A 13208-nucleotide genomic window follows, 5' to 3' on the forward strand; every position below is an offset into this window, starting at 1 on the left:
ATGGCCACTCAGGAACAGGTCGAGGAGCTTCAAAACGCCCTCCGCCAAGCCGTTGATCAGAACCAGCAGCTCACAGCTGGCCTTGCCACAGCTCGTCCTGCACCTCAGGTAGCGGCCTATAGGGTTCCGAAAATTCCGGGCTTTTTGCGCAATGACCCCAGAGTCTGGTTCTCACAGTGCGAAATTACTCTCCAGAATTAAGGAATAACTGGGTCTGCCACTAAGGCAGATTTCGTCGCGGAAAAGCTCGATGCCGATGCGATGAATGTAGTTATCGATTTGCTTTACTGCGTTCCGCGTCCCGACGATCTTTACGAACAAGTCAAAAATCGCTTGCTGTCCACCTTCAGTGGGTCAGCGGCAGATCGGTTGCGTCAACTCCTACGCACTCAATTCTCTCTCGAAGGTAAGCCCTCTCTAGTGCTTAGCCGCATGCGTTCCCTTGGTTCTGGCTGCGGGGAAGATGTGCTCAAAAGAATTTTCCTCGAACAACTGCCTCCCGATTGTCGTGCTGCGCTCTCCATTTCAGAAATCGTTGACTTGACCAAACTCGCTGAAGCAGCCGACAAGTTTATGGCCTCCGTTGGCACCGAAGTCTCTCGCGTCAACGCGGTAGACGTGAACCCTATTACCTCGTCCTTCTCAGATCTGCGTAAAGAAATCGCTCGCATTTCCGACCGCCTTGAATCTTTCGAGAAAAACCGAGGCCGTTCTCATACCAGAAATTATAACCGCGGCCTCTCTAAATCACGTAATAAAAAACCCTCGGACCAAGAGGCCGGGACCGATGGATTGTGCTATCTGCAAGCTAAATTTGGCAGTAAAGCCTACCGTTGCCGAGGCAACTGCTCTTGGCACCCAGCCCCCTCGGAAAACTAAACCGTCTCCCTCGTTCGGAAGCTTCAAGCGGAGCTGGAAATTCTTCCAAGCGCTTCCACATTCGCGACGTAGTCTCAGGACTCAGTTTCCTCGTCGATACAGGAGCTGAAATCTCGATGCTTCCAAAGAAGGCTAGTGATAATACGCCTACTTGAATTAAGCTATTTTCCAAGAACGACTCGATTATTAACACTCACGGAGAACAGAGCCTCGTCCTTCATCTTCGCCTAAAACGCAACTTCCCTTGGAAGTTTCATCGCGCAGGTGTCACCAGTCCAATTCTTGGTGCTGATTTTCTACATTTTTTCGGCCTTTTGGTCGACCTTAAACAGTGTAGGGTCGTCGATTCACACTCCAGAACCTTTTCAATCGGTTGCTTCAGGCTAACTCAAACGACTATGATCAGTGTTCTCGATGCCAACTCTAGTTTCTCCAAACTATGAGCAGAGTTTTCCGAGGTTCTCCTGGGGAGAAACCTTCCAATCCCCTCACCGCGAAAGAAATCTTTCACTACATCGAAACTTCTGGTCCTCCCGTCACTGAGCGTGCTAGGCGTTTAGACCCAGAGAAGTACAAGGCGGCTCGTGACGAGTTTGAAAGCCTCGTCAAACAGGGCATTTGTCGCCTTTCTAAGAGTCCCTGGGCCAGCCCTATTCACATGGCCATAAAAAAGGACGGTGCTTGGCGCATTTGTGGCGACTACAGGCGCCTCAACGCTTGTACAGTGCCGGATAAATTTCCGATTCCTTCTTGCACGACTACTCTATCCTCTTGCAAGGCAAGCAAATTTTCACCAAGCTCGATCTCTTCAGAGCTTACTATCAAATCCTGGTAGCTCCCACTGACGTGTTAAAGACGGCAGTCACGACACCCTTTGGTCTCTTCGAGTACGTTTGTATGCCCTTTGGCCTTCGCAACGCTTCACAGTCCTTTCAACGCTATATCAACAACAGAGCGCTGGGGGACCTCAATTTCGTTTTTGCCTATCTCGACAACATCCTCGTTTTCTCCTCTTCGCTGGAAGAGCATGAGAAGTACCTTCGCATCGTCTTAGAGCGACTCAAGAAATTTGGCCTGCGACTTAACCTTGCAATTCTTAATTCGGCAGGTCCGAGATAGTCTTTCTTGGCCAACTCATCGATCAGCACAGTTCCAGGCCCTCTCGTGAGAAAGTTCAGGCAATCTTCGATTACCCTCAACCCAAGACTGTTGTCGAGCTTCGTAAATTTCTTGGTCTCATCAATTTCTATCGCAAAAGCCTTCCTCACGCAGCCACTGTTCAAGCTCCACTGCACTCGTTCACCCACGGCTCCAAGAAAAATGACACCAGAGTCATTGATTGGTCACCCGGGCTGTCGAGGCGTTTTAAAAGACCAAAGATACCCTCGTAAACGCTTGCCACCTTATTCACCCGTCTCCCAACGCTCCAATTCGTTTAGTTACGGATGCGTCGGACTTTGCGATGGGTGCAGCACTGGAACAGCTCGTTGACAGTGACTGGAAGCCTCTCGCCTTCTTCTCTCAAAAATTCTCGTCGTCCCAGCGTAACTACAGCGCCTACGATAGGGAACTTACCGCTGTTCACAAAGCGTCCAAGCACTACAAGTACTTTCTCGAGGGTCGTGCCTTCGAGGTTGTAACGGGTCATAAGCCACTAACCTTTGCCTTCTCTCAAAAGCTTGATAAGGCCTCTCCGCGTCAGCGCCGCCAGCTGTGCTACATCTTTCAGTTCACCACGCAATTCGAGCACCTTCCTGGCACAGCCAACGTGGCCGCGGACGATCTCTCGCGTGTCGAAATCATTCGTCTTCCCCTAGACTTCGAAATGCCTGAGCTGGTGCAGCACTAGCAGCATGACACAGAGTTGAAAGAGCTCCTCGAATCGTCCGACCATTCGCTTAATCTTAAAAGGATTGAGTTTGGCCATAACCATAATCGTCTCTATTGCGACCTAACGGGCAACATAATTCGCCCCTACGTCCCGAAAACTCTCCGTAAAAGGGTTTTTGACCTTTTTCACTCACCTTCGCATCCTGGCTCCAAAGTCACGATCCACTTGATTAGACAAAGGTACGTTTGGCCTGCAATGCATCGACACATCAAAGCCTGGTGTCAAGCTTGCCCCGATTGCCAACAAGCGAAAATCTCTCGCAGCGTCAAGAACGAGCCCCTCAAATTTGAGGCTCCTGACGACCGTTTTCGTCACGTCCATATGGATATCGTTGGACCCCTCAAGGCTTGCGATGGCTATACTTACCTTTTGACCATGATTGACCGCTTCTCACGTTGGACTGAGGCGGTGCCTCTTAAAAACATTGAAGCTTCTACCGTTCTTCGTGCGTTTCAGGAGCACAGGGTCACGCATTTCGGTGCTCCTCGATTCCTCACTACCGATCAGGGTGCGCAATTCGAAGCGAAAATCTTCAACACGTACCTCGCCTTCCTTGGCTGTCGACGCAAGCGAACCGCCACGTATCATCCTGCCGCCAACAGTCTTATTGAATGTTGGCACCGCAGCTTTAAAATGGCACTCATGTGCCACAACAATCCAAATTGGAGAAGCTTCCTTTCGACCATGCTTCTCGGCTTGCGCACAGCCGTGCGTCTTGACACGGGCGCGTCTCCCGACGAATTCCTCTATGGAACCAGCCTCCGCATTCCCGCGAAATTTTTCATCTCCGATGACTTTATGGCTAATCCTTAAATATTTATTAAGGATTACCGTGAGCACATGCGTCAGCTTAAGCCAGTGCCAGTAGAACATCACCACGGCACGCGTCCCTTTGTCTTCAAGGACCTCGCTTCGTGCACGCATATTTTTCAGCGCTCTCCAGCAGTCAAATCTCTCGAGAGGCCCTACTCTGGCCCCTTTAAAATTCTCGAGCGCGTCTCAGATCGAGATTTCAAGTTAGAGGTGAAGGGAGTGCCTAAGGTCGTATCGACGGAATTTCTGAAACCGGCTTATTTTGTTCCGGAGAGTCTCGCCACTCCGCTTCTAGATCTCTCGGTTCCACGCGTTGACCCCACTAGGCCTGTTCCCATGGTAAAAACTTACTCGCGCTCAGATCGGCGTCGGACTCCTCGCCAAGTCTCCTTTAGCCTTAGTAACAATAAGCATTTAGCCCTTGCGCTAGTTTCAAGTCCATTTGTATTGCGTTGCCTAATTAAAGGTTGTGATCTTGACAGCTTCCCTCAAAGCGTGCTGGAAAGCTTGTCAAACCCTTTCTAATCAAACCAGGAACGTTCGAGACTGAATCCTTGATATTAAGGCTCTTCGGAGCACTGATTTAATACTGTAATGTACTTGTGCCTTACGGCACCAAACGCGTACCTGTTCTCGACTTGTCTCTAGTTGAAGTCTATTCAATTATTCTTGTTTTTTGTAACTACAGTCTGTTCCGCATTTCTAGATTGTTTTTGTCAGTCGGCTTGTGCGTTAGCCACCCACCTTTTTGTACACTTAAAGTTTTTTTTAATGCGTTTTCTCGTAGGGGAGTATGTAGGGGCGCACAGCTCTCCTGCGACCAGAGTCAGCAACTCTCCGCTCTACCTGACCGATCAGGCCCGGCGCCTGTGCCGTGGCTTGCGCGCATACGACAGTCTCTGCTTGCTGCTTAAACTGAGCACATCTTGTAGCTCACGTATCATCTGTAATGTAACTCGTTCCTAATAAAGTTTCTTTGTCTCTAGATCGGGTTAATCTCTCTCATCCATCCACGTACCTGGCAGCTGTAGGCTGCCATCCTCTGACACTCCTGCTCAGGTTGACAAGTTTCCCACAAAGTAAAAACCTGCTACTCAAAAGGAAACAACATTAGCATAAAAGGCGCCAGCGCGCAGTGTGAAGTAGTTCTCTTCCAGCGAACCTGGGACGCGGAGATCCGCGGTCACCCAGATCTGGAACTCTCTCGTGCACCGGTACATTACCGCGACGAGCTCAAGGTGAGAGAAGGAGACTGAGTACGAAGGCCAAGAGCTGAAAAGTAAGTTTGCGCACCACCTAAAGGTAACCCTTCCACTAACCGGTTCCTACTTGGACTTTCGGTGCTGGACCGCTTTAAGCGTGGAGACGACGCATCCCCAAGTAGTCAAGGCACTAGAGCGAGCGATCACGTTCTTAGGCGAAGTTCCTGGGTCGACGACTTGAGCAGTGCTCCCAAGCGCAGAAGAACCATGCTCTCTCTCTCTCACCAGACAGGTAGGAGTAGGGGAGCCCCCTACCTAGTCTTCAACTTAAGCTCCGCCCACTTCTCACGACTTAAATATTACTTTTGATTCTAGGTCCGTATGTCTCTCGATGGTCAAGTGGGCTAGCTGTTTTGCCAACGCATGACTTGTAGTCCGGTAATCTTCGATTCCTGACTATGGCACTTTTTTTTTCTTTTTTAATATTATTATTATTATTATTATTATTATTATTATTATTATTATTATTTTATTAATATTATTATTAATATGAAACATCAGAAATATAATCAAATGTGCAACAAAAATACTAAAGTTAGGAGATACTATTTCCTCACCACCTTGCGGTAAGTATCAGGGCGCGTTTTTTTTTGAAAGAAAAAATTGAGAAATAATTTCATTACTAAGAAAGGAGTGATGAGGCTACGATTTAAACCAAAAATACGTTGAAAAAATTTAGTAATTATAAAAAAGATACATTAATTAATGAGCAGTTTTTTTTCAATAAAATTTGGAGTAACTCTGATTCAGTCATGGGCAATTTATGCTCTGGTGCATTACAATTCTTGGCAAGATTTATATGTTCATTGACAACAATATATATCTGTCAAGAGTTAGGAATCCTCAAAAGCACAGCAGTCATCATCAACTACTACACGGCATGAGAAAAAGAAGCGCGCCAACAGGCAGCGTAAAAACAAAAGCTGTGCGTGCAAATCGCGGTTCACTCGAAGCCTTCGTTAAGGTTGTTTGTTTTGATTTCGCGACATGCGTTGATTTTCAAGTATACATATATGCGAGACTCTACTGCAGCGTGGAGAACTATGTTTTCTTTCTTTTAGCGTCTGCCTTTGGAGGAAGCAGGTCCGGATATCACAAGGTAGTTAAGTAATACGTACGTATTTTTGATATATTACATTAGTAGCGTAGTTTAGTGTACTTTTAATTTAGTAAGTGTTTACTACTGTCTATTGGGCGTGATACGTGGGTAATCAACTGTTGGCCCAGTATAATCTTGCAAGTTCGTAAAGCAGTTTATTTCACTTTTTGATTAGACAGTTGAGTAAAATTTTCGTTCGCTTAAGTCGCGCTTGCATTTATTATTGTATTAATTAAAGAATATTCTGATAATAAAGCTAAAATCATGTCTTCCAGTGCGAATAAGAATTCCAAGCGAAAATCAAAAAAAAGCGGTGATGTTGGTGCATCAAAAAAAAATAAGAGTAGTTGCATTTTTGTTTTAGCGTGGTAAGTAGATCCTTTGTTTCGAGATTGGCTTTTACATGATGTTTTAAATGTGGAGAAACCTGCTCGTTGTTCTTTTTGTAGTATTAACATCACGTGCTATAACAGGCAAGATTTAGTCAAGCACGTTGCAACAGAAAAACATCAAACTAAGGCGAATATTGAAAAACAAAAAGTCAATCCACCTAATGATTCTCCTTTTAATGATATAATTACTCAAATTAAAGAGTTTGAATTAAAACTAGCCCTCTTTATAGTAGAACATAACTTGCCAATTCATCTTGTAAATAACTTGATACCTTTTACACAGGAGCTCTGCAAAAAACCAAAAATTGTAGAGCAAATGGGCATGAAAAGGGACAAATGTGCAAGTTTGATAAAAAATGTTTTAAACGCTTGTTAATTCAAAAAACTAGTTAATACTGTTAAATTTCAAAGGTTTTTAATTTTAGTCGATGAATCGACAGATATTACATTAAAAAAAAATTTTTTGCGTTGCCATTCAATATTTCAATCATGAAACGGGTAAAGTAGTTTCTCATTTATTACATTTAATTCAATTAAATGCAAAATCGTGTGGGGCAAAAGAACTGTTTCAAGCGTTTGAACCATTTTTTATTAAACATGGAATTCCTTAGCAATATAGCAAGTTTGGCATGCGACAATGCTAGTATAATGACCGGCTCAAAAAATTCTTTTTTCACCTTTTTAAAAAATAAAGTCCATGATGTAATTTTGCTTCCTTGTATTTGCCATACTTCAGCTTTGGTGGCGAAAAAAAGGTGTGCTAAAATTCCATCGTATTGCCAGACTTTGCTACAATCGATTGCTAAATACTTCTCTAATAGTTCTAAGAGATGCGAGAATTTAAAAGAATTTCAAATTTTTGAAGAAACTTCGACTAGAAAAATTTTTAAATTAGCCAGCACAAGATGGCTTTCGCTTTATAATTGTATTGACCAGGTACTTAATAATTCATCAGTTTTAAAAGCCTTTTTCTTACTCGAATCTCATGAGAAGTATGCTGAAAGTAACGATAAGGAAAAAAAAAGCTCACCCAACTATATGTATATAATTTATTAAGTGATAACTCAGTGATAGCTTATTTGTATTTTTTACACTATACTTTACTTGATTTTAATAAATTTAATGCATTATTTCAAACTAAAAAACAAGTCATTTATAAATTAAGAAATAAATGTTTAAAAGTTTTAGTAGCAATAGGCTCTAATTTCCTAACCGATGCAGCACTAAAAAAACTAACACAAAATTTCAATTACAAGGTAAACGCAGATGAAGACTTCAAACCCATAGAGGATGTGACTGTTGGTGATAATTGTAACAATGTTTTAAAATATTTTCCAGAACAGGATGCTGTGGATGTTCAAAAAAATTGCTTGGATTTTTATGTCACTGCTTTCAACGAAAATCAAAGAAATTATTTTAAAAATGACGGTATGCTTCGAACACTAGATTTTCTTGAACCTACGAATGCCTTGAATAGTGAATTTTGGAATCAGAATCCTAATTTAATTGACGACTTTCAGACTTACTTTCCGTTTTCAGATATTGATTTTAAATTATTAAAGAGAGAAATTTTGCAGCTGCCATCACGTTTTGATTTAAATCATTCAACTTTTTGCAATGTTGAAATAGATGAGTTTTGGAAGAAAATTATCGATTCACGCTTAGAAAATAAAAACTTAGAGTTCCCAAATTTAAAAATTTTTATTGAAGCGATTTTATCTTTTCCACATTCTAACGCCAAAACGGAAAGAATTTTTTCGATTGTTACAGATACAAAACCTAAAAAACGGAACAAAATGGAAATTAATTTACTTAACGCTATTTCTTTTATTCGATCTTATTTTCCAATTTGAAGTATTAATGCAATCTATTTCAAAATCTCAAAAGAACATCTTGAATTATTCAACTCAAAAATGTATAAACGCGATTCAGCAGTCGATCCAGAAATCAAAATTCAAGGCAACTTGTAATCAGTTGAGTGTTTTTAAATTTTTATTAACTTCTAAATAATTTAGTTTCAAATGTGTTCAATAATTTATGTATTTCATGCAAAATTAATTCTTAGCTGTTTTCATGATAACGTGGAAGATTTTATATTTTTTTTGTTTATTTTTAAAGCTATAATGTTAACTAGTTAGAAGTAGTGGAATTACTGCTTTGTTTTGTGTTGATTGCAAATTAAATTCAAAAAGTCATATTTAGATAAGAAATTACTTTTATTTAAATCATATGTAAAAAATTTCATGAATTTACTTATTTACTTAGTTTTATACTATAAGTGTATTGTAAAAAGTTTGAATTAGTCATTAGATTTAAATCACTTAACAGTATTAATTAAAAATCTAAGCTTTTTTTTCATCCAAAGAAGTTTACTTAAGTGATGTTGCATTAAATAATGTATTATTAGTGTTCGTACGAAATTGTTTTTGTTTATAAGAGTAACGTCGATAGTTACTTAAAAAAGACTGCTCAATAATGTAGTAATTTATTTATTCAATAAAATTATTAATTTGATATTTATTTACAGTATCCAAGGAGATTTCTGAATCGATGATTGCTTTGAAGTAGGTTATAACTTTTTAATTTTAAAATTAAGTTTCATTATTCTGTTCTCCTTTTTTTTAAATTAATTGCTTTTTTTAGATATCGATTCAGACATCATCATTAGTGGGATAGGCCTATAGGGGATACCACTAAAAGAAAAAATTATAGTTATAATTGATACTTTTTTTATTAGTCCAGTTTATTCAACGTATTTCATTTTTTTCGTATAATCAGTTTACTCAGAAAAATTGCTCATAAATTAATAAATCTTTTTTATAATTACTAAATTTTTTCAACGTATTTTTCGTTTAAGTCGTAGCCTCATCACTCCTTTCTTAGTAATGAAATTATTTCTTAATTTTTTCTTTCAAAAAAAAACGCGCCCTGATACTTACCGCAAGGTGGAGAGGAAATAGTATCTCCTAATTTTAGTATTTTTGTTGCACATTTAATTAGATTTCTGATGTTTTATATTAATAATAATATTAATAAAATAATAATAATAATAATAATAATAATAATAATATTAAAAAAGAAAAAAAAAGTGCCATAGTCAGGAATCGAAGATTACCGGACTACAAGTCATGCGTTGGCAAAACAGCTAGCCCACTCGACCATCGAGAGACATACGGACCTAGAATCAAAAGTAATATTTAAGTCGTGAGAAGTGGGCGGAGCTTAAGTTGAAGACTAGGTAGGGGGCTCCCCTACTCCTACCTGTCTGGTGAGAGAGAGAGAGCATGGTTCTTCTGCGCTTGCGCTACTAGCCGAGAGCACCCAAGAGGCAAGAGAAGTCTTGGGTATATCCATAGAGATATTATAAATATCTCTATGGGTATATCGCAACACTGGGTTGTACTAAAAATTCATGCTAGTCTAACCTAACGTGTCTAAGCGGAGGTATTAAGGAGGGAAAATTCAAATTGTCATTTATGTAAAATTTTTTATTAAACAAAGGCGAATAAATTTTAAGTACATTCTAAACTATCGAGTATATTATACATTTCCCTTTTTCATTATTAACGTAAATAACCGTGATTACTCAAATGTATTTAATACATGTAGAAATTGAAGATACAATTTCCTTAGAATCATATGATTGAATAAATATAAGATAATTAAAAATAAATTGCTTGTACTTATTTAAGCAAACCTTTCCCTCCACGTATGATTGCAAGTTCCTTTTAAATAGTTTAAGATAAAATCTTGAATAATAGCTGTTAGGATATTCATGAAATTGTTTATATGAAATGAGAATATTGTCTGTACCCAAAAAAGGGCAGGAATAAATTAAAAAAGATATTAAATTGAGAAAGATATTGAATAAGTTAAGAAAGACATTAAATTAATTAACTTAAGGGAATATTCAGGGAACGATGAGAATTCAATAAAGTAATAATCAAAAAACAATTGCTGTATATTGTGCAGGAATTAATTGATTATTCAACAGATGAATTTTGAAACTTGATAATAATTATTTTTAAATATTGTATACAATCGGCAATTTGAGCAACTTCGCTCTTTTATACAGGGCAACGAACCCGCCTTCCGACATATAAACACTAACATTGTTTGTGTGTTGGTTCCTAATCTTAGAACTTCCTCGGTACAGATAATAATATTCTTAAGCCGATTGTTACCACCACCAATTAAACGGGGATATACTCAAAGAAAGGGAAGTCGTAAGGTATATATATGCACTTAGAGCATATTATGCTCTAAGTGCATATACTTATCCCTATTGTTGCGGTCCAATAAAAACCAATAAAAAATTCATTGATTTTACCATAGGATTTTTCTATTGGTTTGTTATCGGTATTTGCACCCGTAAATCCAAATAAAATCCGAAATGGTCAAAAATAGATTTTCTATGCCATTTATTATAACTAGGACATGATTGAACAAAAATAAATTGACAAATTTATGTCATACCATCCGGATGGTAACACCAAAACGGGGGGACTAAAGTATTTTTTACAAAATTCTAATAAAAATTAATAACTAACTTTTCTTTCAATTTACATATAAAATACTCTAATCCCCCCGTTTTGATGTTACCATCCGGATGGTATGACATAAATTTGTCAATTTATTTTTGTTCAATCATGTCCTAGTTATAATAAATGATATAGAAAATCTATTTTTAACCATTTCGGATTTTATTTGGATTTACGGGTGCAAATACCGATAAGAAACTAATAGAAAAATCCCATTGTAAAATTTTATTGGTTTTTATTGGACTGCAACAACAGGGATCTTATCCAACATGCATGTTTGTTATCTAAATGTATTTATTTTGTATTTTTTTAGTGATTATTATGTAAGATTTTTCTCTTCGCGTGCACAATTAGTTGTACGTAAATCGTATTAAACTTGATTAAGAGGAAATAACGTTTTTTTCAAATTTTTTACGATCATAACTAGGTTTATGATCTTAGTATGCTTTCCGATCAGGTTGTGTGTCTGGTAATCTAATACCTTAAGGCCTACGCAGTCAAATTAACATAAGGTGCACAGTGCACAGTGCACAAAAATAACATTGGTTGGTATATCTATATATTTGTAAAAACGTAAAGCACAACGCGTTGTGCATCATGTATATAGTTATATCAACCAATGTTATTCTTTTGCACTGTGCACCTTATATATGTCAATTTGACTGCGTAGGCCTTTAGAGCATATACTACTGGGAGTGAGCAATTGAGCATGCAGATGGCTGAGAGCGTACATGACACAGCGACCCGAGTGATAGGTATGAGGCTCTTTTACAGTCAAGCTTGAATCAGATGGCGCCAGGGCAGGTCGCGGCTGTCATGGCCGTCGCACTTACACACCGTCAAATTTACAGTTGTGTATTGTGTCCGTGAGCCTATCTGTGTGATGAGCAAAGCAGAAGACATAACCTTTGTAAATGATTGCTGTTGTTTGCAGACAATTTTTGTTTGCATTTACGTTTAAAGATAGTAGGAAAAATGAAGTGCAGTGTAATATCCTGAGATAAGAAAGTGAAATTTTAATTTCCTTCTAATAGTGTGATTAAATTAAAGTGGCTCGAAGCAATTGGGAGACCAACATTTTTGCCGCTCCCAAGTCATGGCTTATGCCTCGACCACTTTGCCTCCACGAGTTCTGCTTTTCTTCCACTGACTCTTGCTCCTTTCCCTTTTAAAAGCTTTTTCAATTCTGAAACTTTTAAGCTCCCATAATATTCTTTCTTGTCTTCCTTATTCATTTCAAAATTTCAAATATTGCACTTTACCACTACACTTTAATTTTCTATATACATACAATACTGAAAAGTAATGTTATGTGAGTGAGACGGCCCGGGATAAAATATATAGCTGGAAATATAGCTATTAAAAACAGCTGTTCTTACAGCTGTACATACAGCTATAACTACCTATATTATAGCTATAATCGAGTGTATGAATAAGGTGTACGTAAACGTTTATGTACAGGTATAATTATAAATATAATTATAGCTATACACGCAAGTACTGTACAACCCATAAAATAGCTGTTAGATATAGTTGTAAATATAGCTATTATGTATAGCTATTCTTATAGCTGTACGTATAGCTGTAACTACTCATATTATAGCTATAACTGGGTGTAAGAATAAGATGTACTTACTTTCATTCTATTTTCATAGGTAGGTGTAAAACCAAAAACCAAAGAACAAAATAATCATTATTTGTGCATTAAAAAAATATAAATTTATTAGTGGTTGTTCTTACAGTAAATTCTTACAAATTTTCCAAAGTATTGAGTAACTGATGAACATCAAGATATACTTCTTCAATTATGTTTATAATCTCTTAGGGAATAGTACTATAAATTATCGGACTATCAAAATAATTATTGAAATATTACTCTTACGCTTCATTTTCAGTTTTTAACTGACAAGTCTTAGTACAATAAACTACTTACATTGTAGTGATGATTGCTAAAAAATGTTTATCAAACATTCCAATATCATCTTATGATTAAGTTTTTAACATATGAAACTATCAATATCATTTCGATACTTACTATATATTTGCTGTATAAACTTTTTAATTTTCTGAACTATACTTAATAGTTTCAAACTATTAAGTTAATATACCAAAAATGTCGCATTCAATTGCGTTATAAATTTTTATTATATTAACTATTAATCAATAGTAAATAGAACGAACTTACAGACTAAATAAAACTATCCTTCTAATTCTTCCAATAAAGTCTCAATATCATCTTCAGATACTTGTTCTTCTGAATCAACTGTTTGTTGTTCTTCCTGATTTTCCTTTGAAAACTTCTTGTTTGTAACCTGACGGTTAGCAAGAGTT

At 37.9% G+C, this 13208-nt stretch overlaps 1 protein-coding gene across 1 annotated transcript; it reads left to right on the plus strand.

The window, feature by feature from the left end:
* LOC149374100 (uncharacterized) lies at positions 1–1034 on the plus strand. Its single transcript, XM_089594426.1, has 3 exons — positions 1–108; positions 226–820; positions 901–1034. Exons 1-3 carry the CDS (start codon positions 1–3, stop codon positions 1032–1034), a joined length of 837 nt encoding a protein of 278 aa, XP_089450552.1.
* The last annotated feature ends 12174 nt before the right edge of the window (positions 1035–13208 follow it).

Source organism: Copidosoma floridanum, unplaced genomic scaffold (genome assembly GCF_036245765.1).
Source record: "Copidosoma floridanum isolate Cflo_tuat_1 unplaced genomic scaffold, Cflo_Japanese_pri ptg000021l, whole genome shotgun sequence".
In the NCBI taxonomy this organism is placed as follows: Eukaryota; Metazoa; Arthropoda; class Insecta; order Hymenoptera; family Encyrtidae; genus Copidosoma; species Copidosoma floridanum.